The sequence below is a fragment of the Camelus dromedarius genome, chromosome 6 (genome assembly GCF_036321535.1).
Source record: "Camelus dromedarius isolate mCamDro1 chromosome 6, mCamDro1.pat, whole genome shotgun sequence".
Lineage (NCBI taxonomy): Eukaryota > Metazoa > Chordata > Mammalia > Artiodactyla > Camelidae > Camelus > Camelus dromedarius.
Window position 1 is genome coordinate 43436531 of NC_087441.1, and position 25891 is coordinate 43462421.

Sequence of the window (25891 nt, forward strand, 5' to 3'; positions counted from 1 at the left end):
ACATGTAAATCACTTGAGGATCTTGTTTAAAAGCAGTTTCTAATTCAGCAAAACTAGAGTGGGATCTGAGATTCAGCATTCCTAACAATTCCCAGGTAAACTGTCAGACCACACTTTGAGAAGCATTAATACACAGTACCCTAAACAATATCGTGCACTGAGAGAATTTCCCGTGTTTAGCTTAAGGAATTGTGACTATCATTTCCATCTTTGTTGGCATTCCAGAGATGCCATTTCTAATTGTTTTTTTAAAACCATTCAAAAGTCCAAATCCATTTTATGCATGCACCCGGGTAGTACATCCTATGCTTAAATCCCTCCTCACAATGCCCAAAATGATTCTCTTTTTGGCTGAAAACTTTTTGGCAGTCTTGGCTACCAGAAAACTCCCAGCAACACCGGATGCCTGGTTTCTACAATTCTATTATCCTTTACAGTGGGCATATTTGCATCTTCCTTCTTTCCTTGGCTTTGATAGTCTAATTTTATCTACCTTATTAATCTCTTTATGTATGTTCTTTAACGTAATAAGGCACAAATCCTTTTTGGGAATAAGACTGGAGTATATAAATAAACATTGCATCAATCTGCAAGTCATGTACCTTGAGGGCTTTGGGCATTTTCATAGATAACTTATAAAGGTCATCTGATGCTAGGTGTGTCCTCCTCAGAACCAGATCCAGTGAGGGTCCCATCTCTTCCAGTTCAATTCGTGGTGTTCTGCAGCCAGATTTCTTCAACAGCAACCTTTACAAAACAGTAAAAAAGAAATGTTGCTCTGACTTTGATAAAAGTCCCATCCCCACTCTGCCCCCAAATATTTTTGTTCCCATGTTCAAGAGAACAAAAATCAGTTCCATAAATAATATAAAATATTTAGAAAGGCTAAGCTTATTAAATACTTGTACATGTAGGCCAAGTATATTCTTTGGTTTGATTATTTTTAAAAATCAAAACCAAAAGTATATAACACTGTTGAGAAACAGCAAATGAAACAGACAATTCTTCTAAGAAATGAAATCCTTTGATTTTACTTCTTCATCTTACATAAGAATAAAAATAATTTTAACTAGGTCTTTGAAACATCATATTTACATGATTAACAAATTCTTTTTTCTCTAAGACCCATTCAGCATCAACTTTTCTCCACAGAACATTTACTGCTCTCTATAGATTGGAATGAACTCAAAAATCTTAATAATAAAACCACAACTTTCTGGATACCATATGTCCAAACAGCACTGGATCTGAGAACATATGAGGGATACAGTGGGAAAAAAAGAGATTCTCACAAATTCTTTTAGTGAGTGATACCACAAGAACAGCTCAAAAAGCTGAAGGTTATTTGAGTTGAAAGACTCAATTTGTTATGGTGGCCAGATCTCCACATGGAAAAAAAAAGGACTGAATAATAATGTTTAAAAAGATCGGCCTTTTCACATAAAAGCTGGAGTGTAAAGAGGCAATAGTTGACATGAGAGATGAGAGAACAGGAGAGGAAAGCGGAGTAAGGAAGACACAGGAGAGACGTGAACACCAGGAAGCAGGAGTGAGGGTGCAAAAGCTCATTAACAGTCCTGCGTCGCATGCAGACCAACCAACACAGTCCACTCATGCGAGGGATATTTACTAGCTATGGGAAGTGTCATAATGATAGATACGCTGTATTAGACACAGTAAATTAAACCCAACTGAACAACAAAAAACAAACAAATAAATAAAAACACCCCCCACAGCCTAGGATATGTAAAGAGCAAAAATGTTAAACAAACAAACAAACAAACAGATACTACTGTAAAAGATAAAAGAAATACTGACATGGGACATGAAGGAAAGAAGCAGAGTAAAAGAACCTAATCAAAAGCCCTTAGTACACTCTCCTTACAGTGGTGCCAGAAGAGACCTGAGAAAGCCTGTCCCAGGCTCACTGGAGGGGAAAACACTAGTAGAGGCTAAAGTTGGCTGACATCATGGGATCTTCCCTAATAGCTAATTCAAAGCCTACCTCTGCAGGGACCATTTAACTCTTAAATCACAGGTCCTTCTGAATTTGCATCCACATTTTCAGTACCTCCAAATAAATGACATTTATCATGCAGAACTCTCATCAAGATAAATCTTGATTAATATCTCGGGTTCAGTAGATTGCTTAAGAAACTGCATAAATAAAATTTCAATGAAAAAATTTTCTACCACTTAAAATGCTGATTTTCAGCTAAATGGAAAATTTGTCAATCCAGAACAGTTCATGCCATGCCTGATGGTTGGCAGATTACCCAAGTACCTCTTTATTTATGCAAGCGTCCTCCTAACAAAGTAATTTTTTAATTTTGTTGTTGTTGTGGTTTGGGGTTTTTGGGGGGGGGCATAACTTGTTTATTTTTAGAGCACGTGCTTGGGATTGAACCCACAACCTTGTGCATGCTAAGCATGCACTCTACCACTTGAGCTATACCCTTCCCCCTCCCCTTTTTAACACCCTTATTGTGGTATGGTTACTGTGCAGTAAACTACACGTATTTCAAGTGTACAATTGGATGAATTTTGATAGATGTATCAAAGTAATATTTTGAGTGGTATATAAAATTAAGATTATTTCCAAATAACTACACGTAACTACATATGTTGCTATTTATTGAATGAAATTACCGTGCCATACTGTCTGTGTGAATGATCTTACCTTAATCACTTCACTGAGTATGTTTATTATTCTATTTCTACTTCATAGAAAATAGAAGGATGTATAGCACAGGGAACTATATTCAATATCTTGTAGTAACTTATGGTGAAAAAGAATATGAAAACAAATATATGTATGTTCCTATATGCCTGAAGTATTGTGTTGTACACCAGAACTTGACACAACATTGTAAACTGACTATACTTCAATAAAAATATATTTTAAAAAATAGAAGGACACTTTCTCCAATTTTCAGTTCTCTGCATATAGTTTCTGGCATTGGGGCTAATATTTCTTCTCTCTATTAATAGTTCTTAACAGTGAAATCTAGAATCTAAAATCATCAATTGTTAATCCTTTGAAAAACAACCTGGGGAAATAATAAGAGAATTTATAAAGGATTTTTGTGATCAGACTAAGGAAAATGAAGAAACTAGTAGACACTGACTCTTTAAAAACAAGCAAAGTTAAAACCCTTTCCTTTACCCATATCCCATCATACACATTGCACTTTTTTTAAAAGACAGACATTTCAGTTCCAGGCCTTCCTATCTCCAGCCAAATATCTACTGCCCCAAACTTTTGTATCACATGCCTAATCTCCATCTCAGATCCTAACCTCAAGTTTTGTTTTTTGTTTCCCTGTAAGCTCTAAATCAAAAGTGATTTTCAGTTCTGCAAGACTACATGGTATAAGATGCAGGAACACAAAGACAAACAGAACTTAGTTCTTTCTCTCAGATGTATTTAGGCTATTCAATATGTTAACTGGTTACATATTTAAATACAATTTCCCTATTTCTTGAGAAAGACAGGAATTATGACTCTTGTTTAAACTGTAATTTCCTTATTATTCTCTCTTCCGTATCTATTGACATTCTGTTTTTATTACGTAAACTCCTTGCCTAGAATGCTGTGTTTGCTTTTTAAGGTATGCAAATACTTTCTGTTTTGCTTATTTTTCCCCATAAAACCTAACCAATGCCATAGCAAAGGTATATGTGGCAGTTACTAAAGATTCTCTGTTTCATAGTAATAGTTCTGGCCCTATGGTAAATAAAATTCTCCAAGGACTTAATTATAGGAAATGCAGGAAGATGTCAGGAACTCTATAATTTATTTCCCCAAAAGGTCGGGTCGAAGACTATCAATGTAATTCAGTGTTCGGAGTTCCTTTCATACCAGAAGCTCAAAATCATTTTATAAGCCTTATCGATCTTCACAAATTAGTGTCAGTATTAAATATTATCTTTTACCAGCTGCTTAAGGGTTGGCTCATAGCAAAAGAAAGAAGGCAGGACACCCAAGAGCAGCCTGTGGGAACGCCTAAGAGGCCCCACTGTGTCAGACACACTTCTCAGGCACCTTCCCACTTTTATCCACACCCCTCTCCCTCTTATAAATGAGAACCATCCATCTCAGAAGGACCCCAGAATCACCTAAATGGTATCACTACACTTTGTAAAGGTAAAATAGAGGCCCTGAGAAGTGACTTATCTGTGTCATGTGGTGAAGCCTAGCACAGAGCCAGGTCACTGGGCTCAGAGGTGATGCTCATTCCTGGGACCACCTCTTCCCTCCCCTCCCAGGCATGGCATGACTCCTGGGGGCTCATCCACGTCAAGGGATTTTTTCCCACTAGCGGCTCGCTCTCAATCACACTGTCCATTTTCTATTTCAAATCAACAGCTAACAGGTATTACAGGGTTTATATGAAACAACTGGGATTAAAATTTCACACTAGTGTCTCTGATTTTAAAAATTCCAATCTTTTTTTCATCATGGGAGATGCCATGCTAACCTAACAGTGATTCCAGCAATTATATGCTTCTTAAAGTAAGTGGATGGATGGATATGTGCAGTTACATTGCCAACTTACCCTTGTTTGTAAGTCTGATTTGCTAATTTTCTGTCCATTTTGTTTTACTTTCTCTGCATTTCTTTCTTTTCAAGTTAATCTTTCTTCTCACTAAATACAAGTTCTGATACAAGTGAATACTTTCTTTGAAACTGTCCACTGTGAGTTTTTGGTTATTGTTATTATTCATTTCTCATTCTCAAAGATGTTTATATTCCTAGCTTTCTTTGTATCCCCAGGGTCTTCTTGTTTAGTATGTTTTGAAAAAGATTTTTTTTTTTATGTTAGTGATTTTCATCTTTTAATTCTTGCTCTATAAATAGTAGTGACCTACTTTGTAACATTATTAAAGGCCCCAAAATCAAATTTGGAAATTCAAACAGACTTAAAGGGCTTTTAATCTCAACTAGTTAAAAATGAGAATAAAATCCCTAATTACATCTTGCAGTCATGTGGATATTTTACTGCATTTTGCCTTACTACTACTATTATTATTATTTAACTAAGAAAAAAACTCACACTTTCCACTGTGAAAAAAGCAAAATTAAAACCATGGATGATGTACACCAGAAACTAACACAACATTGTACATTAACTATACTTTAATAAATTTTTTTTAAAAAAACCACCAAAAACAACCATGGATAAAATGCTCAAGTCCACAAATGGTTGCACAAATAGCACTACTGTACAGGAGACACCGTCCACACTGGGCTGTCAGCCCTCAGGCAGCAATGCCATGCTGCAGTGCAAAACAGAGATCAGTCTGAATTCGACGTACAAAGGAAGGCAGTTTGTGGGGGTCAATGTATTCTCTAGAAAAGCGTGGGCTCCATTACCAGTGCCAACACTATTTTAAATAAGAGAAAAAAGTCAGGCTTACCTCAAAAGGCACAGTTGTAGCATGTCATTAAGGTTTTAAATGAAAACAAAATCAGCTTGTTAGGATTTATATTTATACTGAGGTGGGAGTAGGGTAGAAAGGCCTGGGCTGGAGAAAGAAGGTAAAATGAATCTAGCCACTGATACCTCTTTATTCCTTTCAGACTCCACTTTTCAGACTCGGGGTTTTGAGATTTGCTTTGGCTGGCCTAAAACTTGTGGTTTGGCACTCTAAATCCAGTCAAGAAAAGTAAGGAGACACTGCATAATGGTAGGGAGGGTCAAGACTGAATCAGTGTTCAAAGCTCAGAAGGAGCGTAGCTTTCAGTGCTCCAGAGCCCTGTAAAAGTAGGGTTTCCGAGGCAGAAGTTAGCAGGGGGATGGCAGACTTGAGGGTCAGCAAGCACAGAGCTGCTGTGTCACTACTACCCTGCAAACTCTCCAAGCGGGCTTTTGGCCAGACACCAATTCTAAGTTTGAGCTCTATAAAACAGTCACATTAAAATGCTAACCTTGAGGATTAATAAAAACATGCTAAGAAATGCACTTACTTATAGCTTCGAAAATAAATCTTCCCATTCAATGCAGTGAAGTGCAGAACATAGTCTAAACCTGCCAGGCGGATGTTTGATACTGTAGGGCCTCTGAAGAAATCTAAAAGCACATATTAAGTTGTTGAAAACAAAAAAACAAAACACAAAGAAAACCCCACAAAACTTGACACACCTTTAAAATTCAGCTGTTCAAACTTTGACTATTAAATCAAACTAGCCTTTGTTTTACGGTGGAGGCCAATAAGCAAGAAAATTCTACAAAGAAATCTCAATTATATGAGCAAAGAAAAGCAAACTAAGTGTCAAAGCCCGAAAAGAACCATCAAGATCAATGAGTAGGCTGTTTTCCCACAGATCATATCAAGTGAGATGATTTTAAATAATATACAAGTAGAAATAATTTACAATACATTCTTTATGTTATTACATACCATTTTCCATTCAGAGCAGGGACATAAAGTTTCCTTTTAAAAAGAAGAATCAATTTATAAAGAAAAATCTCCAGTGAACAATACTATGGATACTACATGGACTTGGCTGAAGTTATAAAGGTGGCACATGAATGAAGGAAGCTTGGATATAAATAGCAATCAAGTTTGGTGACTTCACCATGAATAACTGAAAAATTGTGCTGAACGCTGGAATTTGACACAACATTGTAAAATGATTATAAATCAATAAAAAATGTTAAAAAAAAATGTTTGGTGACTTCATTTTACAGATAAGAAGATTAAACCTGGAGGAGGATAAGTGGAAATATATGAATAACATTTAGCTAAGAAAAAAATCATGCATAAAAGGCCATCCAACTTAATTACTTAGAAAGAGCTGCCCCAAGAGAGGTGATGTTGTGAACAGGAAAAATCTCATTCTGTCCCAATCTAAAGTCAACCAGCATTTTTCTTCCCTCTTCCCATTAGCTCATAAAATGGGAATTATCTCCATGTGCATGGACATAAACATCTTTCGTTGCTTGCTTTTTCTTTCTCATGGTTAACTAAAAGAAAATTACAGCACTAATGTACATAAAATGGATGCAAGTGTGAGTGCACCTGTATACACCACCCTTCCCTACTACCCCAAACAAAAATCCCTCAGGGATATTTTTATAAACCAAATATGCACTTTTTCAAGGTATTTTGATCTAAAATTTGATCACAATTAATGAAGAACTTTCCCATGATTCTGCCAAAGCCTGATTCTCCTTCAGTGGCCAACTTACTAACGTAAACACCCACTCACTGTTGTGGCACCATTACTGAAGTCAGAATCATTCTGGGGAACAAGATATGTACATTCCAGTCCTCCCTGAAATAGCTTTTGTAATGCAAACCTCACAGGCATAGGTGCTTTTTTCCATAAGCTTTTAAGACATAAAGAAAAGAATGAAATGAGGTAGAACGTTTAAGAAGACTGACCCTTACCTCACACCATACACAAAAATTAACTCAAAATGGATCACAACCTAAATGTAAGATCTAAAATTATCAGACTTCAAAGGAAAATTTAAGAGAAAAATCTCTGCAATCTTAGGATAAGCAAAGGTTTTATTTTTTAAACAAAACACTGTAAAAACATACTATTAAAGAAAAAAAGGATAAAATAGACTTCACAAAAATATAAAACTTCTGCTTTTTAAAAAACATCACTGTCTGCAGATGACATGATACTAAACTTAGAAAATCCTAAAGATGTACCCTCCAAAACACTAGAGTTCATCAATGAATTCAGTAAAGCTGTAGGATACAAAAGTAATATACAGAAATCTGTTGCATTCCTATACTGTAACAATGAATTACCATAAAAAAAAATTAAGGAAAACAATCCCATTTGTCATTGTAGGGGATAGAAGAGGTAGAAGATAAATTGGTTATAGTTAGAAGGAAAGCCCCAGTTTGGACATTTTTTTCAATTCCAAGTGAAAATAACACCTCAGGTGTGGCTGTGTCCATGAGTAAACACATTGGGAAAGGGCACAGGGGGCTGACCTCACTCCCTCCTGCTATCACTGCAGTATGTGGTTACTCCTGTAGATGGGAAAGATCAGGTGATCTGGAGTCAGAGAAGAGATCAGATCCTGATTCTGCCACTTACTACCTCTTTACTCTGGACAAATGTTAACTGGTCTCAATTTCTTCATCCACAACATAGGAATAATATTACTGTAATGAACTGAATGTTTAACCTCTACTGTGGCTATATTTGGAAATGAGGCCTCTAAGAAAGTAATTAATGTTAAATGAGGTAGGGAGTAAGAGTGGGGCCTGACCCCACAGGTTCAGTGTCCTTATAAGATGAGATACCAGAAAGCTTGAACCCCTCTTTCCTGTCTCTCCCTCCCTCCCTCTCATGCAAATACACAGAGGAAGAGCCTTGTGAGCACATAGTAAGAAGCCAGCAAGAGAGTCCTCACCAAAAACTCAGACTTGTAGAACTGCAAGAAAATAAATCTGTTGTTTATAAGCCACCTAGTCTATGGTATTTTGTTACGGCAGCCTGAGGAGACTAATATAACTACCTTTGCAGAGTTGTAGAAAGGGTTAAATTTAATAAATTGCCAGACCTAACCTATGGTTACTTTCATTAATATATATACTCAAGTGGGTAAGAATTAGGAAATGAGAAAGGTTAAAAAAAATTTAAATGACAACTGCAGATGTAGCAGTATATGACTACTGATGCAAAGGCAATGAAGGAAAAATAACCCAGTCAGGAAGTTAAATTTAAGGTTGGCTTTAAAGGAATACTTAATAAAACTAACCTATTACTTGATTCATTATCATCTTTATAAGTTGTCATACTAAAAAGTAACCATAAAAAGTAAGATGGACTGAATCAAAAAATACTGGTTTTCTTCAAAAAAAAAAAAAAAGAAAAAAACAGAAAAAGCAGGACCCATTAAGATGAACTATAAATCTATATAATATTTAAGCAAAACATAAGGAAAATTCATAATAAATAAAATGGATATCTAACATGAAAATACTGACGTTAGCTTTTCTTTCTAGCCAATTAAAAAAAGGAGGGGGCACTCTTTAGCAGGAAAACAGCCCTTGATAAAAACTCTTTTCCTACTGCTCTATTTCATTTGAACACACCAGGCAAACCAAGAAGTCTGCAACTTTCTTATTTCTTATTTGTATTAAAAACTCAACTTTGCTCAGTGCCAGACAAACTCACTCCATCCCTCTGCCTTCCTTTCTTCTTTACCCAGATTCCTTTTCGGTTTTCACTCCCTCACTCTATCACCGCAGTATGTGGTTACTCCTGCCATCTAGTGGAAGCACAAAATAAGAAGATAAAGCCATTCAAACAAAAGCAATAAAGCTCTGTTATAACAAATTATAATTATACAGAAGAACAAGGGGGAAATAAGCAGGAAATCTGGTCCAGTGGAGTACAAGTACTAGGAATCTTGGCCCCAAAAACCCCCTTGATGTTTTGGGGTGTGTAATATTGAAAGAAATGTGGTCATTGTCTTCCATGTAGCTTTTTTAATATAAATTCATGGACAACACAAGTAAGAACCTACAGCAGAGAGACTGCAAGGGAATTATTCACCATGGACAAGATGAACAGCAGAGGCAGAAAAGCATAGGCTTTGGGTTTCAATTCTGGCTCACCTACCTAATAGCTCTTAACCTCTCCATACCTCCATTTCCCATTGGAAAAATGAAACGTCACCAAACTCAACAGCTTTAGTAAGGATTGAACAGGTAATAATGATATTCAGTTTTTCAAAAACAGCCATTATTAAGAAGAGAAACGAGAAGTCCTGAAAATTGTAATCCCCAAATAAGACCATATATAATCCCAATAAGGAAAAATGAAAGCAATGTGTCTGCCCACAAACTTTTTTGGTTGGTTCAGATTTGTAAAGAGCATGTATACAATTTATTTATAATATATACCCACCGAATTTTCAAAAGTGATCCTGGGGGCAAAGTATAAAAAAATCCAAAAGGGCAACCAAAGAAGTTACAGCTTACCTTCTAAGAATGGTGCAAGAAAAGCTCAAATGGAATAAATTATTTAAACTTGAGAAAATGCCACTGAGTATCAGAAGAGTTCATATCTTTTGGGACAAACTAAATCACTTTCCAGAGTTCGAACAGAGATGGCAGATGTGATCACAGAGTACTAAGTATTAGTAACCTTTAACACGTTAATCTCCATGTCACTCAAATCTAGGTGACAGCTGTGTTTCCTCAGGGGCCCCGTTGCCCAGATATAGGTGCTACTTTTCCTTATGCAGCTTTTTACAAGTAATTTGCAACAGTTTTCATTAGTAGCACAACTATTTAATAGTAACAACATGTAAGTATATACCCAGATAGCTAAAAATATTTTCTTTTAAACAAAATTACTTAATACTACGTTTCTTAAGATAATCACTGAAACAATTTATACAAAGTTGCTGCCATGTTTTGGGACGAGAACAATATGTTCCTGTCTTTTCTACATTTTTTCTAGCTTCCTGTCATTCCAAAGTTTGCCTGCTTTTCTGATAACAGAGGACGCACATTCTTCTGATTGTTTTGCCTTGCGGATTTTTCCTACTTTGCAAATTGTGAATCTCTTCTCCTTTATCCCTTTGAATATTACTGGACCTAATATTTGAAGAATATAACCATTCCTTAACTAAAAGCTCCCTAAATTCTGATATTTTAAGTTTTAATTTGCCTTTGGCTGGTATACAATATGTGCATTTGTGACAGAAATCCCAGTAAGTAGATGTAGTGCTAATTTCCAGTACCACTGATACTTTTTCATAATGTCATTGTGTATGAAACCATCTGGTCACCTCTACTGATGCCACATTATCCTTTATTATAATTAAGTATGGTAGGTGGTTTCATTTTTATAAGATTGCAGTGACAAGCAGATGAATTTGAACTGGTCCCATAATGGGTGCATGTTTTGTCAAAAGTATTCTTATATCCTGAACATCTTTCCATTTCAAGATGACAATTCCATTGACACTGCATTGTCATCTTCTCGTGACACCATTTCACCTCTTTTTAGTGGATGGGACATAACATCTTTTGGCATAAACTTTATTATGCTGCACAGTCCCAACAACATGAGTTTTCAAACTCAGAAATTTTAGAACCAATTTGAAGCTGGTGTAGGAGTTATCTTCATACAAGATACAACCTTCATTCAATAATTTTTCTGCAAGCTCACCGCAAACATTTTGAGCTAATCCAATTTGCCTGGCTCTACTAGTCTCTGGTCCAAAATATATTTTTATCAACTGCATATAACCTTTGGTCAAACATAACTTAAATAACTTTATTCAGTATTTGTGTGTCTTATTCGGTATATAATGTCTAAATATAAGACTTCCCCTTCAAGGAACCACTGTCTCATCGATTTTATGGTATCTGGGCCCAGTGAAAAAATGTTTTGATATCATTTTCAGTCAAAGCATTAATCAATGGTAATATTTCCCCAAGCCTATCACCTCTTTCAATCATTTCATGATTTGCAAAGTGGAAATTTTATAATAATTCAAAACAATGGCAAGACTTCATGGTACGTGGCAATGTGAAATTGTAAAGCAGGTCATTTGACCAATATTTAGTCCATAACATTAGTTTCACTAGACCCATCCAAATCAGAAAAGCAAGGAATTTTTTTACTTTCTTCAGAAGAAGTAGATTTCTACCTCTTTATTTGACTATATTATGTATTTAAATGTTGAAGTACTTTTTGTTCTGCATATCTATTTGTCTCCTTTACTGGAGGGTTTATTATTTCATCATCTAAAAACAGCAAAAGAGCTTAGCCTGGACTGATACCACAATGTAGTTCTGTCAGAAATCCACTTTTTCCTGTGAATATGAACGACTTCTGGCTGCCAGTGAACTCTTTCTACTGAGTACTGCCCAGCGCGCCATCATCATCTATTTCTTCCTCTTCCTATGCAACTAATTGTTCTAAAACCTCCTCAGTTTCAACTTCAACATCGTCTTTCTCCTCATTCTCTAAGCTTGAACTTGAAAAAATTTAATTAATGTATCTTCTTCTGACATGGATCACTTCATCATCACTACTAGTGTCACTTTCAGCTGTATTTCTACATTGTCTGACAGACATTGTAAGGATAGCAAAAGTCACAGAATGACTCTTGAAAGATGCAGAATAGAACTGCCAAGCTGAGTCAAACAGAGCAGGTGAACAGAGTACCATCCTAAACAACTGCTTATCAATCGGTTCTACTAATCAGATCGCATATCACTCTCGAGCTAACAAATATCAAAGTAATGCCACAGCGTCCCAGACTATTGTTACTGGAATTTATTCTGTGCAGAACAATGACATTCCAGGAAGAAATAAAACTATAATATAAAGAGGTTAAAAATTGGAAGTAAGAAAAGAAATTGTTTTTTTTAAATAATTCCAATTATACTGGAGAAACAAACAGATTAATTATAAGCACATATATTGTTAGTGTGTCACACTGCTATGAAGTGTGAATTTGGGCTCCGCAGGAAACACACTGGACCCACAGTGGGCGATCAACGTGTTAAGAAATTATAGAAAACAGTAATGTCAGCTTTTTGAAAAAGGAGAGAACAAGTGGTTTAAAATTGGTAAATTTAAATCAATCCCAGACAGTAACTATACATTGTATATTGGATTTTAAGGAGGAGACTTGTGAACACATAGAAAAGGATGTAGTCATTACATATCATTAGGAATGAGTGTAGCTCACTAGGAATAAGTCATCTATAAAACAACCTCACAAGGTTACTGTGAGGATGAAGCAATATACATAAAGTACCCAGCACATGGTTGGCGCTTAGGATGATGATGACAATGAAATAAAAGGAGCTGGGGAGGTCACTGAGGGCTTCCTAGGAATGAAACTTCATCTGAAATTTGCAACAATGGAAGAAACTAGATAATAAGAATGATTTAGTAAAGACAATAGGAATGTGCATAATATATTTTCAACAAAACTTTTTTAGTAGAAAAGGAAGGAAATTGGTGGAGATCAAAAAAACAAATTACATGAGGTTTTTAGTGTGAAAAGCCTTGTGTATAAGAGTAAGAAAAACTACTAGAGGTTTTTGAGTTCAATATGGATGAAGTATAAGCTTGAAAATTTAAATTTTCAATTTTCCAAATTTAATATAATGATGCAAATAATGACAGGAGGTAAGTGCAAGCATTTCATAAAGTATAAAATTCTATATAAATAGGTTGGTCCCGATGTTAACCGTATCATCAAAAAGTAATAATGATCTATAGAGTTTAACATCCTTTTAACTCTCCCCTGCTGCTAGTGGGGAAATAAAAATAATAAAAAGGGAAAAAAGAGATAAAAAAGAAAAAGCTGTATATCTAGAATGAAGTGGCAAATGGCCACCACCAATGACAAGTCTTAAGACTGCCTACCTAAGCTGTCTTGCAGATAAGTATTAAAATACTCACCAATAAGAAGACTTTTTAGCCTTCTGTAGTCTTCTGTTACATCAAAATCATCACCTGCAAATATTAACATAGGTTTTGTTCCCTCGGGACATTTACTATTCTAGGAAATAAAAGAAAAGTAATTATATAAAATTATCAAGTCTAAACTGTCTATATGTTGATTTTAAAGTAGTCAATACTTAAAAACAGTGATTCAGTTTCACATTTTTTATCCGTCCTATAACTATGTTTATGAATATTGATTTTAATTTTTTAATTTTTAGTTTGTTTTGTAATGGAGGTACTGGGGATTGAACCTAGGACCTTGTGCATTGCTAACCATGCTTTCAACTTACTACCCTCCCCCCTTGAATACTGACTTTAGATTTAAAAACCAGAGTGGGATTTTTTTAAATTTATAGATTTTTGTACTAGATCTATGGTCTGAAGGAGCAGAAGCCCAATTTGGACCCAGGAGCCACATTAGGACACTTTTCTTGCCATTCTAAGACTACTTACTATTTTCTATTTCATAATCCCATTCAATCAAAGGAGACACAAAGATCCAAGTCCTCAAGGGGATAACTGAGCCTGCAATTTGGTGGCTAGCAGTCAAAATACTGTAGGATCAGCTAAAGCTTCCAAGCTTTAGAATAGGGCTCATTTGAAAACTGTGATATTTCTGGGGTTCCATAAAATAGGTGCTGTGATAATTAAGGAGATGATAGCATTTCAACTATGGGCCTAGACAAAGGGTTAGGAATCACTCTAAAGTCTAACTGCTCAGATGTGTTATACGCTACAAATATATTCTGCGTTTTAAAGTAAAGGTACAATGAAATTGCGCTTTTAGTTTAGAGCACACTAGAGTAAAAAAGATTTAAGCTACAAAACTGTACAGTACTCTTCACCACAAGATGTCACTATTGCCCAAGAGCAACATCATAAAATGCTTATTTTTAAGATCATATCTTACCTTAATGTCTTTTAGAGAAACAAACTTCTCAATACCTAATTCAATCATATCCAGCACATGGAAGTCATACATACGACCTAGAAAAATATATTTTCTTTTAACCATTTATTTTTCCCAAACAGCCACCTTATGTGTATCCACTTATCTGCATGTCAAAATGCTCTAATATCTGCCTCTTTCCTTCTTATATCTCCCAAGAATGTCGCTTCTTTCTTAAATTTTTAACTCTGCCTAGAATAAATTGGTGGCCCTGGTAAGGATCTTAGAGATCACTTACCCCAAATCCCTTAATTTATATAAGAGTAAAGTGCCAAAGAGGGTAAAGGGCTTGCCTAAGCCAGTGAGCACGCCAGTCCACACGCCAGTCCAAATTTCAAAACACAATACAGGCAAGGGTTCATTTTCAAATATATTCATTACACAGGTATTTATTAGGGAAGGGTTAATTCACATGGCTAAGTATGCTACTTTTCCCCCCTAAATCTAATACTGACTGACTCAGGATATATATGCTTTACATTCAAAAAATTTTCTACAACTTGAGGTAGGGTGATATTTACATGCCCATTCTTTACCTGCAGACTGGTAAATAAAAAAAATTCTATTAAAATTCACAAGGAAAATAAAAAAACAGTTTAGGGCTTACTGGTTATTCCCGAATCCTCAATACCATCAATTAATCTGAGTCACAGAACTGACTGTAAATAAAAGTTAAAAAGTAAATGATATTTACCTATTACTAGATTATTTGGTCGCTTCTTATTATGGGAGCCAAACATGAATAAAGAACAATCTGACTTCTTTGAAAAAAATTCCTGTAAAACCAAAGAAATTCCATTCAATCAATGCATAAATATAAAAAACTTAAGTACTGTACCTCTGAACTAAAAAAATGTCTATCGGTTTTCTTCAGTGGAAGTTAAAGAAGACTTAATAAACTAGATAGGAATAAACAGAGGGAAAAGGTTTTATTTCTAGCTTTTTACTTCAAATTTTCTGATTTGAGGTACCTAGGGAAAAGATATAAGTTTAAGACTAAAATATATGAAAATTACTAGTTAATAAATAAAAGAGGCCATTTATTTTCAGCTATGCAGTTATTCTGGAATAGCATACCAAGTATTGCATTTGCTGAACAGATGCCTTCACTCATATGACATACTGCTATCATCAGTGGTCCATCCATGCATTCAGAACACAAATATAATGGGTGCTTACATGAATTAATCAATATGGTGTTTTGGGGATGTTTATAACTGGACTTACAAATTTACAAAGCATGTAACTACTTTCTACTGCAAGCTTCATCCACACAGCAATCTTGTCCTAGAATTTCCACACCATTTCACCTGTGACTAGTTCCATTTTGTGAACCCAACAAGGACTGACTGACAGATCTATGATGTTCCCACCAATAAGAGGCAGCTCCTCCATATGGCTCTCAAAAGTACTGACTTCCACTACAGATTCAAGAGGAGTGGAAACACAGTTATAGGGTTCCAATCCTAGACAGCTCCTTTTAAACCAGTGTCTGTCTACACTGATGTCTCTTCACATTCCGCATACTTGGATTTGGTTTATAGACATTCCCAATTTCAGCACAAAAATTAGCTTGCATGTGTGCTAGTCCAGTTCTAGCCTAGTTGGAAAAGCTTCCTAATTTAATGACAAAAAAAATTAAATAACGTTGAAACAATCATAATCCTCAACGTTCCTTTACTGACTGCAAGACCCCCTTGGGGTGTGGGCCTTTAGTTTGGTTATCATTCATTCCAGTGTTTTAATTAGAAGCAAATGAGGCAAACAGCTACCCACTTGCCTATCCACTCCCCATGTAAAGGTGCAGAGTCAGAAAGTCCAAGAATTCTGGCTTTGCTATTTACTATGGGATCTGGCCAACCTTTCTTAGAATTAACTTTATCATGTGTAAATAAAAAAAAATTTAAAAAAAAATCACCTCCTGCAAAATTCTCCAAGGGCCATGTGAGATGTCATATGTCAAAGTATCTTCCTTAGACTGTGTCTGGCACAAAGTAGGTGTTCAAAAATTGTTTTTTAAATGTCCAAGTCAATGACAATCCATCCTTCAAAAAAAATTTTGACATTCTGTTATGATTAACACCCCAAAGCTTTCCATAAACTACCTTTTACATATATATAGTATTCATCTGTCATTCTTCTCCGTAAAGTCTGTCTTCCATTAAAATTCTAGAGCAAGAGCAGTTAAATTATCTGCAAAAGGCCAGACAGTAAATATTTTAGGCTTTTCTTATGCTTAAAAAAAAAACCAACTTAAAAAAATGTAAAATCAGGGGGGGAGTACAAGGGGGGCAGTTATAGCTCAAGTGGCAGAGCACATGCTGAGCATGCACGAGGACCTGGGTTTAATCCCCAGTACCTCCTCTAAAAGTAAATAAGTAAACCTAATTACCTGCCTCCTCAACAAAAAATTAATAAATTAATAAAATTAAAAAAAAAGTAAAAGCCATTCTTAGCTCATGGGTCTCACAGAAATGGATTTAGCCCACAGGAGATATATTTGCTAATTCTTGTCCTAAAGCACAGTTCCTAGACTGTAGTGTAAGAAATGTGCTATTGGGTGACGAGTGGTCAGAAAGAGGAATTCAACCAAATTTCCAACATGACCACTGTTTCCACAGCCATTCTGAGCTCTAGTGGTCTGAGATTTATTACAGTCAATGAAATATATCCTGTCTCTGGAAAGAGGAGATCAACAAGAGGAAATGTCACAATTTCTAGTGTAAGAAAAGCTGTCCTAACAACACTGGATTGAAAAAGTACAGAATGCTACAGATTCTACAAAATAACACTGCTACAAAGTGGTCATTCAACCAAAAGTGTTATAGTGTCACAAAACAAAACCAGCTCTTGGTAAGTCCTGTACAGTATAGAAGAGGGAGAATTCTGGGTTAGACCCTATATTTTTACTTTCATGAGCTCTTCAACAAATGACTGTGAAAAACCCAAGACTGTGATGAAAGCAATTTTATTAAAAAAAAAACTCAGTATTTTGACAATATTTTTCTTAATCTATTATAATTGTCATTGCAGTTAGTTGCCACATTAGGATAAGATCTTCAATGTCAGTTTTCTAATTAATTATTGTGATTCTATTCAGAAATTTTTTTCTTTTAAATTTACTAACTAAAAGAACAAGCAATGGTGTTCCTGTCAAGAGAACATAATCACATTCAGATTTTTTTAAGTCAACTTAAATAGCTTAACCCATGTATTTCCTTAAGATTTTCTTTAAAAAGAAACTAATATCATCACATACTCAAAGTCCATTCATCATTTGCCATTTACTATCTACCACCTTTTATCTTCTGATTTCATTCACTAGCCTTCTTCATTTAGTTTTGGTTGCCAATACACTCAAACAGGAATTTGATTAACTCTAGTGAAACAACTGACGATCGTTAGCAGTAATTCACGCAGTGTTTCTTGTTCTAAAAATACCCAAAAAAAGAAAAGTAAAACTTTTTAAAATTAAACTTGCTGTATAAAATGGATTTATAGCAAGCTTCCTTTTGACAATCCATTAATTATACACTTAAAATGTAATTTAACTTTAAAAAATTTTATCAATATACTTCCAAGCAGTGAATAATACATACTAGTCATAGTGAAATATAAGATCTATAGTTATACTTTAGTTTAACTAAGTAAGTTTAAGGAAATAAGTTTAAGTCTTATTTCCTCTGTATTTTACATCAAAATTCCCTCATATAGGATGATGTCTAATTTAAAAAAATCATAAATTAGGAGTACTATTAAATGAATTAGTTTGAATAATCACTTATATGCTCTTAAATCAGAAAGATTCTTGTACTTACCAATGATGTCTGATCTTCAAATGGTCTTGTAATATTTTTCCTAATATAAAAAAGTGAACTTAATTTTACAAATCTAAATAAGTAATTTACCCATCACAATAAACTAATAGATTAAGATAATTTTATATTCAGATGTTAAAAAAAAAAAGAAGCTGGAACAATACTAATGCATTCAAGCTTTTATTTACTGCCTACTATGTGCCAGGCACCATTCTAGGAGCTGGGGATACGACAGTACCATGTCAAACAAGATCCCAGCTTTCATGGAGCCTGCATTCTAGTGGAAAAATAAACAATTTCAAAAAGTAGTAACTCTTGTGACAAAAATAAAATAGGGCATTGTGTTAGTGTGAAGAGTGGAAAATGACTGTTTGTGCTGAGACCTGATAAATGAGTGGCCATGGAAAAGTTGGGAGGTTAAGAGTATTCTAGGAAGAGGGAATAGAATAAGCAAAGATTCTGAGATGGAAACAAGCTTAAACTATTCAAGAAACAGAAAAAAAGCAAATGTCACTGGGTCTTAGTGAGTAAAGAGATGGGTAACAGTGGGGTATAAGGTCAAAGATGTAGACACAGCCCAGATTAAGAAGGGCCTTGATGGTCAAGGTGAGGTATGTGGTTATTAAAAGAGTAATGGGAAGCACTGGGGGGTTTTAACCAAGAGAGTGATACGACTGGATTCAAATGTTTTTACAGGTCTGCTCTGTCTGCTATGTGACAATGGAACGTAGCCCAGCAAGAGTAAAGGGGTTAATAAGGAGTTATCACAAGAATCCAGGAGAAAAAGGAAAAAATATGGTGGGATGGATCAGGAATAATAATAGTGGAGATGGAGAAGCAGAGGATAGGGAAATGTAGAACACACTGTCTTTCATGCAAAACAGAGAGAAATAAGATTATGTATTTTTACTAGCTGAAATACACAAAAGAAATTCTAGTAAGATATATAAGAAACTAATGATGGTGGTTGTTCTGGGAAAAGTGTGTGTTCATATTGTCACTGTATAGTTCTGATTTTTAGTCATGTACTTAAAGTGTCTATAAAGCAGTTCATAATTTATGAATTTAAAAAGAAAATTACATATACAACACGATCTCAATTTTGTTTAAATAAAACAGATGTATAGATATGAAGCCATGTGAGAAAATATGTCAAAATGTACACAGTGGTTATCTATGGGTGATTATTTACTCCATTATCCCAATTATCTAAGAGACATGTTACTTTTATAATCAGTAAAAAAAAAAAAGTATTTTATGTGACAATGAATATATACATGTCCACATAGAAATGAAAACTTGTGCTGTACACTGGAATTTAACACAACATTGTAAAGTGACTATAACTCAATAAAAAAAGTTAAAAGAATAGGTATTTTAAAAAAAATGATGCAAGGCAAACAAACCAGGAAAAATTACTGCAGCATTTATGATTAATAGCTAACAGCAATTCTTTTTTAAAATTAATTTTTTTTAAGTGGAGGTACTGGGGCTTGAACCCAGGACCTCATAATGCTAAGCATGTGCTCTATCACTGAGCTATACCCACTCTCCTAACAGCAATTCTCAAATAAGCAATTTTAGTACAAACATTTAATAGGTATTATACTGGCATTAAAAATAGTATCTAAAGGGGAGGAGGGTATAGTTCAAGTGGTAGAGTGCATGCTCAGCATGCATGAAGTCCTGGGTTCTATCCCCAGTTACCTCCTCTAAATATAAATAAATAAACCAAATACCACCCTCCCAAAAAGCATCTAAAGGACCACCTATCAACAAAAAAATGAAAAATGCTTACAATACAAATGAAAAAGGCACAAAAGAATTTTTAGGATACTGGAACTGTTTCTGTACTGTGACTGCAGTAGCAGACACAACTAAATGCATTTGTCAAATCCTTAAAAGTGTACACCACAAACAGCAGATTTCACATATGTAAATTAAAACAACAGCCAGGGTGCGATGGAAAACCAAAATAGAATACAAACTGTAATAAATAACCTTAACTATAGTATAAATGACTAACACAATCACAATGAAGGGGCGAAAAAACCTACACTGGAGTTACACTGGAAAACAACATTTTGACTGGATACTGTGAGGTTAAAGACAAAAAGAACTGTACATAGATTCCATACTCTAGTTAATAAAATTGTTTCTTACTGGGTTAGAAATTCTGAAACTACCAGAATTATACAAATAAGTAAATATACTATAATGAAAGCCAAGTTTCTTACTGTCAGAAGAAAAGCGTTACAAAGAAGAAAAGGAGAAAGGCTGGAATGAAGTCTGTGGTGTTGGACTGGAATCAGAAGCATTAGTATGAACTCATGATTTTTTAGGAAGTATCAGTATCAACTCAGGGCTTTTTAATATATAAATAAATAAAAACAAATATCAATGTGCATGTGTACATAGGATAATATAGTACGTAATTTTACTGCTGACAGGACCTAGTGACAATGACACTCCAGTAACCAATGAGCATACTTAGTGCCCAGATAATTATCAGCCTCCAATACATGGAACGAGGACTCCATGGAGAAAGGGCTGTGGCAATGAAAAATACAAGTGAGCCTGGTGCATCTTGTGGTGCCAGAAAGGAAGCCCTCCAACACAGGGGGCATGCTGAAAGGGCACACAAGCCAACCTGAAAGAGAGCCTAACGGCCAAAGGCAGAACAATTTATGCAACAAAATAAATAATGGTAGCACTGGATTTTAACCCAAAAGAATCTAATAAATATCCTTAAGTCCACACTGATATAAATAAGTAAACAAATGGAGGAAAAGGGATAGATTGTCCTTACAGAATTCCAATTAATAAATGTAGAGGGAATGAGAGAAATCGCAAACCACCACTAGAACACCGCAGTAATCAATGTTGTAGACAAGATCCACCGATGGGTGTTAAAATTAATAAGTAAAACTTTGAGAAGAAACAGGATTATTTGCATAGTCTCTAGGTATCTCCTCCAAACATTCATTAACTACAAAGGGAAAAATAGTAAATTTACAGTGGAGAAACCCAGCAGACACCACTTTAACCAAGGTTAACACCACCAGTATAATATGTCATATACTCCCTGGTATGATTTACTGAGAAAGGCATATCACTTTTGTGGTATTCTTGCCAAAAATGCATAACCTCAATCTATTCATGAGGAACTTAAGACAAATCCAAAACTGAGGAATATTTTACAAAATAACTGACAAATACTCATCAAAAGTGCCAAGGTCATCAAAGACAAGGAAAGACTGAAGAATTGTCACAAGTTGGAGGAGACTAAAGAGACATGAAAACTAAATACAATGTGGGGTTCTGGAAGAGAAAACGAGTATTAATGGAAAAACTGGTGCAAACCAAATCAAGTCTGTGATTTAATTACCATTATTTAACCAATGTTCATTTCTTACTTTTGGTACTTACACTGTGAATATGAAAGTTATCAATATTCTAGATGCTGGGAGGGGTATATGGGCAATCTACTAATTTTTGCAACTTTTCTGTAAGCCTATAATTATTTCAAAATAATATATACATGCTATGATTACAACTATGTAAGAATATTCAATACAAATGAAAACAAAGATGAGAAATAAATACGTTTTAAAATACTCATAGTAATGTATGTAAGGAACTGTAGTATTTTTTAAACAAATTATTTTTCTAACTCTTCCATAAAGTGGTTGTTTCTTACTTGTATAATGGAATATGATTTAATAAGTGAAGAGATAATGACTTACTTTTTATATAGAACGCCATATGGTTTCTTCAGTGCATACTGTAAAACATAATTTACAACTTTCAAAACAAAACACATTCTGAAAAGCAGAGGTAAAAATAAAGCATTGTAACAGTCATTATACAAGATTACCCTGGTCCCTGAATCCTATTCTGATGTCTTCTGCATGGTTCCCTTCTGATCACTTATAACAACCTGCAACATAAGCTTAATATTCTTAGACTGAACTTTCCTAATTAAAAGTTTCCATGTCCTTTCAATATTCTATCCAATTTAAATGATTCCCTTCATTTCCTTAAATTCTACCTATTCCATTATTTCAAGGCAAACAATCTGAGAACAGAAAGAAGAGCAGAGGAAAAGAGAAAAAATAAATCCTATGAGGAAAGGCTGACAAAATTGAAATAATGTTGTGTGGAAAAAAGAGAATAGAGAAATGATCACAATGACGACAATCAAAATACTAGCCAGAGTTTACACTAGCCCTTGAAAAATTCCTGTTTTCAACCCTCTTTTCATTTTTCTTCCTACTTATTTCCACCTACCCACTCACTAATGATCACTCATTTCCTATATGGTCAGTACTGCCCTTATCATAAGGGACTACCTTGCATTAGAGAAAGGGGTAAATGAGGAAACAGTGAAAAATAAAGTGAAATGATCATTCATCAACTATCAGAGCTGGTGAACAAAGGGAATTCACCAGTAAAATCTACCTTTTTAAGTACTAAAACTTTTGATGATTCTTGACCAAATGTTTCCCTGCCTCAGCGTAATGAATATTACCATCTTTTCTGGCTAACTTCAGAGTCATCAATTCAAATGTTAACTACTATAACAATCTGGAATATGGTGCTGCTCTTAGAGTTAAGCCAAGTATGTAGAGCCATTGTGTTGACGCGATGCTGGGAAGACGACACATTATCCCATCAACACGACTTTCACACAAACAAAAAGGATAAGCTTATATCAGAAATTTGGATGTATGAACTATCATGTTTACTAAGTATAGGAAGTTAAGTCAAATTTTTAAACTTTTTCAATTATTTAGCTGATTTAACTCAAACAATCTATCTCCTGTACTCAAAGCCTAAATACTCAACTAAGTACTAGATTTCTCCACAAACTATGCCTGCCTTTCATTCACTGATTGAACATTTACTGAGCACCTAAGTTGAGCTGGACACAATTAGACTCAACACAATAGAGATTTAAAAAAAAAAAAAAAGAGCTTTGATCTTCCTCACTTAAATTACATGTCCTAAAACAAACCTGTCATTTTTCCCTCCAAACCTGCTCCACTTGATACATTCTCTAATTGGCATTATTGCTCATTAGACATCCAACCCAGAAACCTGCTAGGTCATACTTCTTACCCACACCCAAACTGTTCTACTGTCAACATCTGCTCTCTCTGATCATCTCTCATTTTCACTGCCACCACCAGACTCCAGATGCTCTTTACTTGGCTGCCAGCAATAGCTTAATTAGTTTCCTACAATTGCTCTCGGTCCTCTCTAGTCAAATTGATTGAAAGGATTGATCACACCTCTCACTTGTGATCTTTCAGTGGTTTCTCAGCGCTTTCACTACCAAACTCAAACTCTCTGTTACTATCGAATCCTGCCTGTTCCTTTGCCTTCATCTGGACCGCTCTCCTTTAGCCATCCCGTTATTTGCAGTTCCCCAAATGCATCATGCTCATTCACACTCCCTTTTGCACAAGTTTTTTCCTAGGCCTTAGAAGCTCTTCTCTTCCTCTCCCTCTTCTTGTTCCAACTCCTCCTTCAAAATGAAGCTTAAGTATCATCTCTAGGAAGCCCATACTGTGTGCGGCAACCTCCATGGATTTTAACTCAGCCTGCCCACCCTACCCTGTGAGTAGCTCCAGCACAGCACTTAATTCACAATGCTATAATTTTTTACTTGTCTGTCTCCCTCACTAAGCTCACTGAAGGGAGACACTGTCTTACATAACTACTAATCTCCAGCAGCTAGCACAGTAGTTGGCATTACTGCAAGAATAAATTGATAGTAATATGCAGTTATCTCATTTTACAAATTAGATATGTTCCTTAAAAGTGAGTAGATCAAATCCAGTTATTGAAATCAGTTGAAATTTACTAAGGAACTATCTGCTATAAGGAAAACCAGTATTCAGTGCCTTGGCAAAGCAAATAACCTCCAACTTTAGCTTTTCTCTACAGCTAGCAGTTTTTAGGGCAAGGCAAATTTATCTGTATGTTTCTCAGACAGCCCAACTAGTACACTAAAAACTTTCTACTTTCAGCACCATTTAAAAAATAAGTATATATATAAATATATACGTACCACATCTCTAAGTACTTGTGTCACTGTCAAATTTGCATTTCCTCCTTTAATCAGCATAGCATTTTTAATATTTTCACTGAGTTTTGGTTCTCTCTTCTCAAGGAATCTCTTGGCTCTTTTTGTTTTAGGCTTTCTGTTCAGAAAATCACAATTTATAACAGCTTAAAACATTTTCCTCACTCACAGACATAGAAAACAAACTTATGGTTACTGGGAGGGGGAGAGGGTTGGAAGGGATAAATTGGGAGTTTGAGATTTGCAGATACTAACTAATATATATATAAAATAGATAAACAATAAGTTTATACTGTATAGCACAGGGAACTATATTCAATATCTTGTAGTAACTTATGGTGAAAAAGAATATGAAAATGAATATATATATGTTCCTATATGACTGAAGCATTGTGCTGTACACCAGAAATTGACACACTGTAAACTGACTATACTTTAGTAAAAATATATATTAAAAACCCCCAACATTTTCCTCATATTATAAAACCATGACTTATGTGCAAATTCTTAAAAACCAAGAGACATTACATAACATTTATCAGGATTCTACCACTAAACAAAACCTCATTTCTTAAGAGAAATATTAGTTAAAAGATACTCCGTTATTACTCTTAAATAAGTGTTAATTTTATTTGCTTTTGGTCTTTTAAAAAAGATTTTTATATTCTTGGCATTCTTTTACTACTGCTTTTTTCTAAAGATTTTTATTAAAAAAAAAAAGGACTCAAGTGAATAATATTGCTATTTTTCACTCCATTACTTTATCTTCAATCTTAAAGCAGTCAAAACAGTACTCTGTACCGTAACACAAAGAATTGCACACCAACTGCTAATCAACCTGTGGGCAGCTACTAAACACAGGGAGGCTGATTGTTGCTGATCTTTCCTCCAGGAAAGACAACAACACCTACCAGGAAGTATATACTGCCCTACTCCAACATCACTGCTGAGAAAGTCAAACATTATTGCCACCAAATAGGAATAATGACTGACTCTTTCATAGTCATTCTACTAAGGTTTAATCTTTTCCAGGTGAGGCAGCTAAGGCTAGAGAGGTAATCTGCCCAAGGTCACACAGCTTGCCAAGTAATCCCATCTTCAAAATGAGCTACATTTTTTTTTTTGTGAATCTTAAATTATTATTATTTCTTCCTGTCGTTTACACCCGAGGTGGGGGGCAGGGGAAGGGGAGGGGAACAGGAGAGGGGGGATTGCCTCCCCCCCTAAGGCACTGAGTGGAGAAGCCGCAAGGGGGGAGAGGGGAGGCCACATTGTCCTCACTCCCTGGGGCTAGGCCTCAGGTCTCCTCAGCCCTGGGCTCCCCCATCACCTGAAATGCTAAGATGAGGCCCAGGGCAACCTGACCTCCCCCAACCCCAATATATTACATCATCACTTTTTAAATAGATATAGGGACTGGTCCCGCTACCCCCTTCCTGTAACCCCCCCCCCACTATTGGGGGTACCTGGGCAGCTGTGCAAATGGGCATGGGGGTGCTTGGGAGAGAGGGAGAGCACCGGGCCCCTGAACCTGCCCCTTTGAAGGAGGGGGAGGGGCCGCCAGGCCAGGG

The 25891-nt window shown here is 35.4% G+C and overlaps 1 protein-coding gene across 3 annotated transcripts in view; it reads right to left on the bottom strand.

The window, feature by feature from the left end:
* Positions 1-25891, bottom strand: part of RPF2 (ribosome production factor 2 homolog) — a 37246-nt gene that overhangs the window by 6049 nt on the left and 5306 nt on the right. For 2 of the 3 annotated variants that reach the window (XM_010991993.3, XM_010991991.3), the window contains exons 2-9: positions 24306-24438; positions 21976-22013; positions 18230-18269; positions 15106-15187; positions 14373-14449; positions 13418-13517; positions 5972-6074; positions 603-747 (exon numbers count right to left, since the gene is read on the bottom strand). In XM_010991993.3, the coding sequence (XP_010990295.1) occupies positions 603-747; positions 5972-6074; positions 13418-13517; positions 14373-14449; positions 15106-15187; positions 18230-18269; positions 21976-22013; positions 24306-24362 (642 nt within the window). In that variant the 5' untranslated portion in view covers positions 24363-24438. The remainder of the gene's footprint in view (positions 1-602; positions 748-5971; positions 6075-13417; positions 13518-14372; positions 14450-15105; positions 15188-18229; positions 18270-21975; positions 22014-24305; positions 24439-25891) is intronic. The other variant, XM_031456160.2, reaches the window with a different exon arrangement.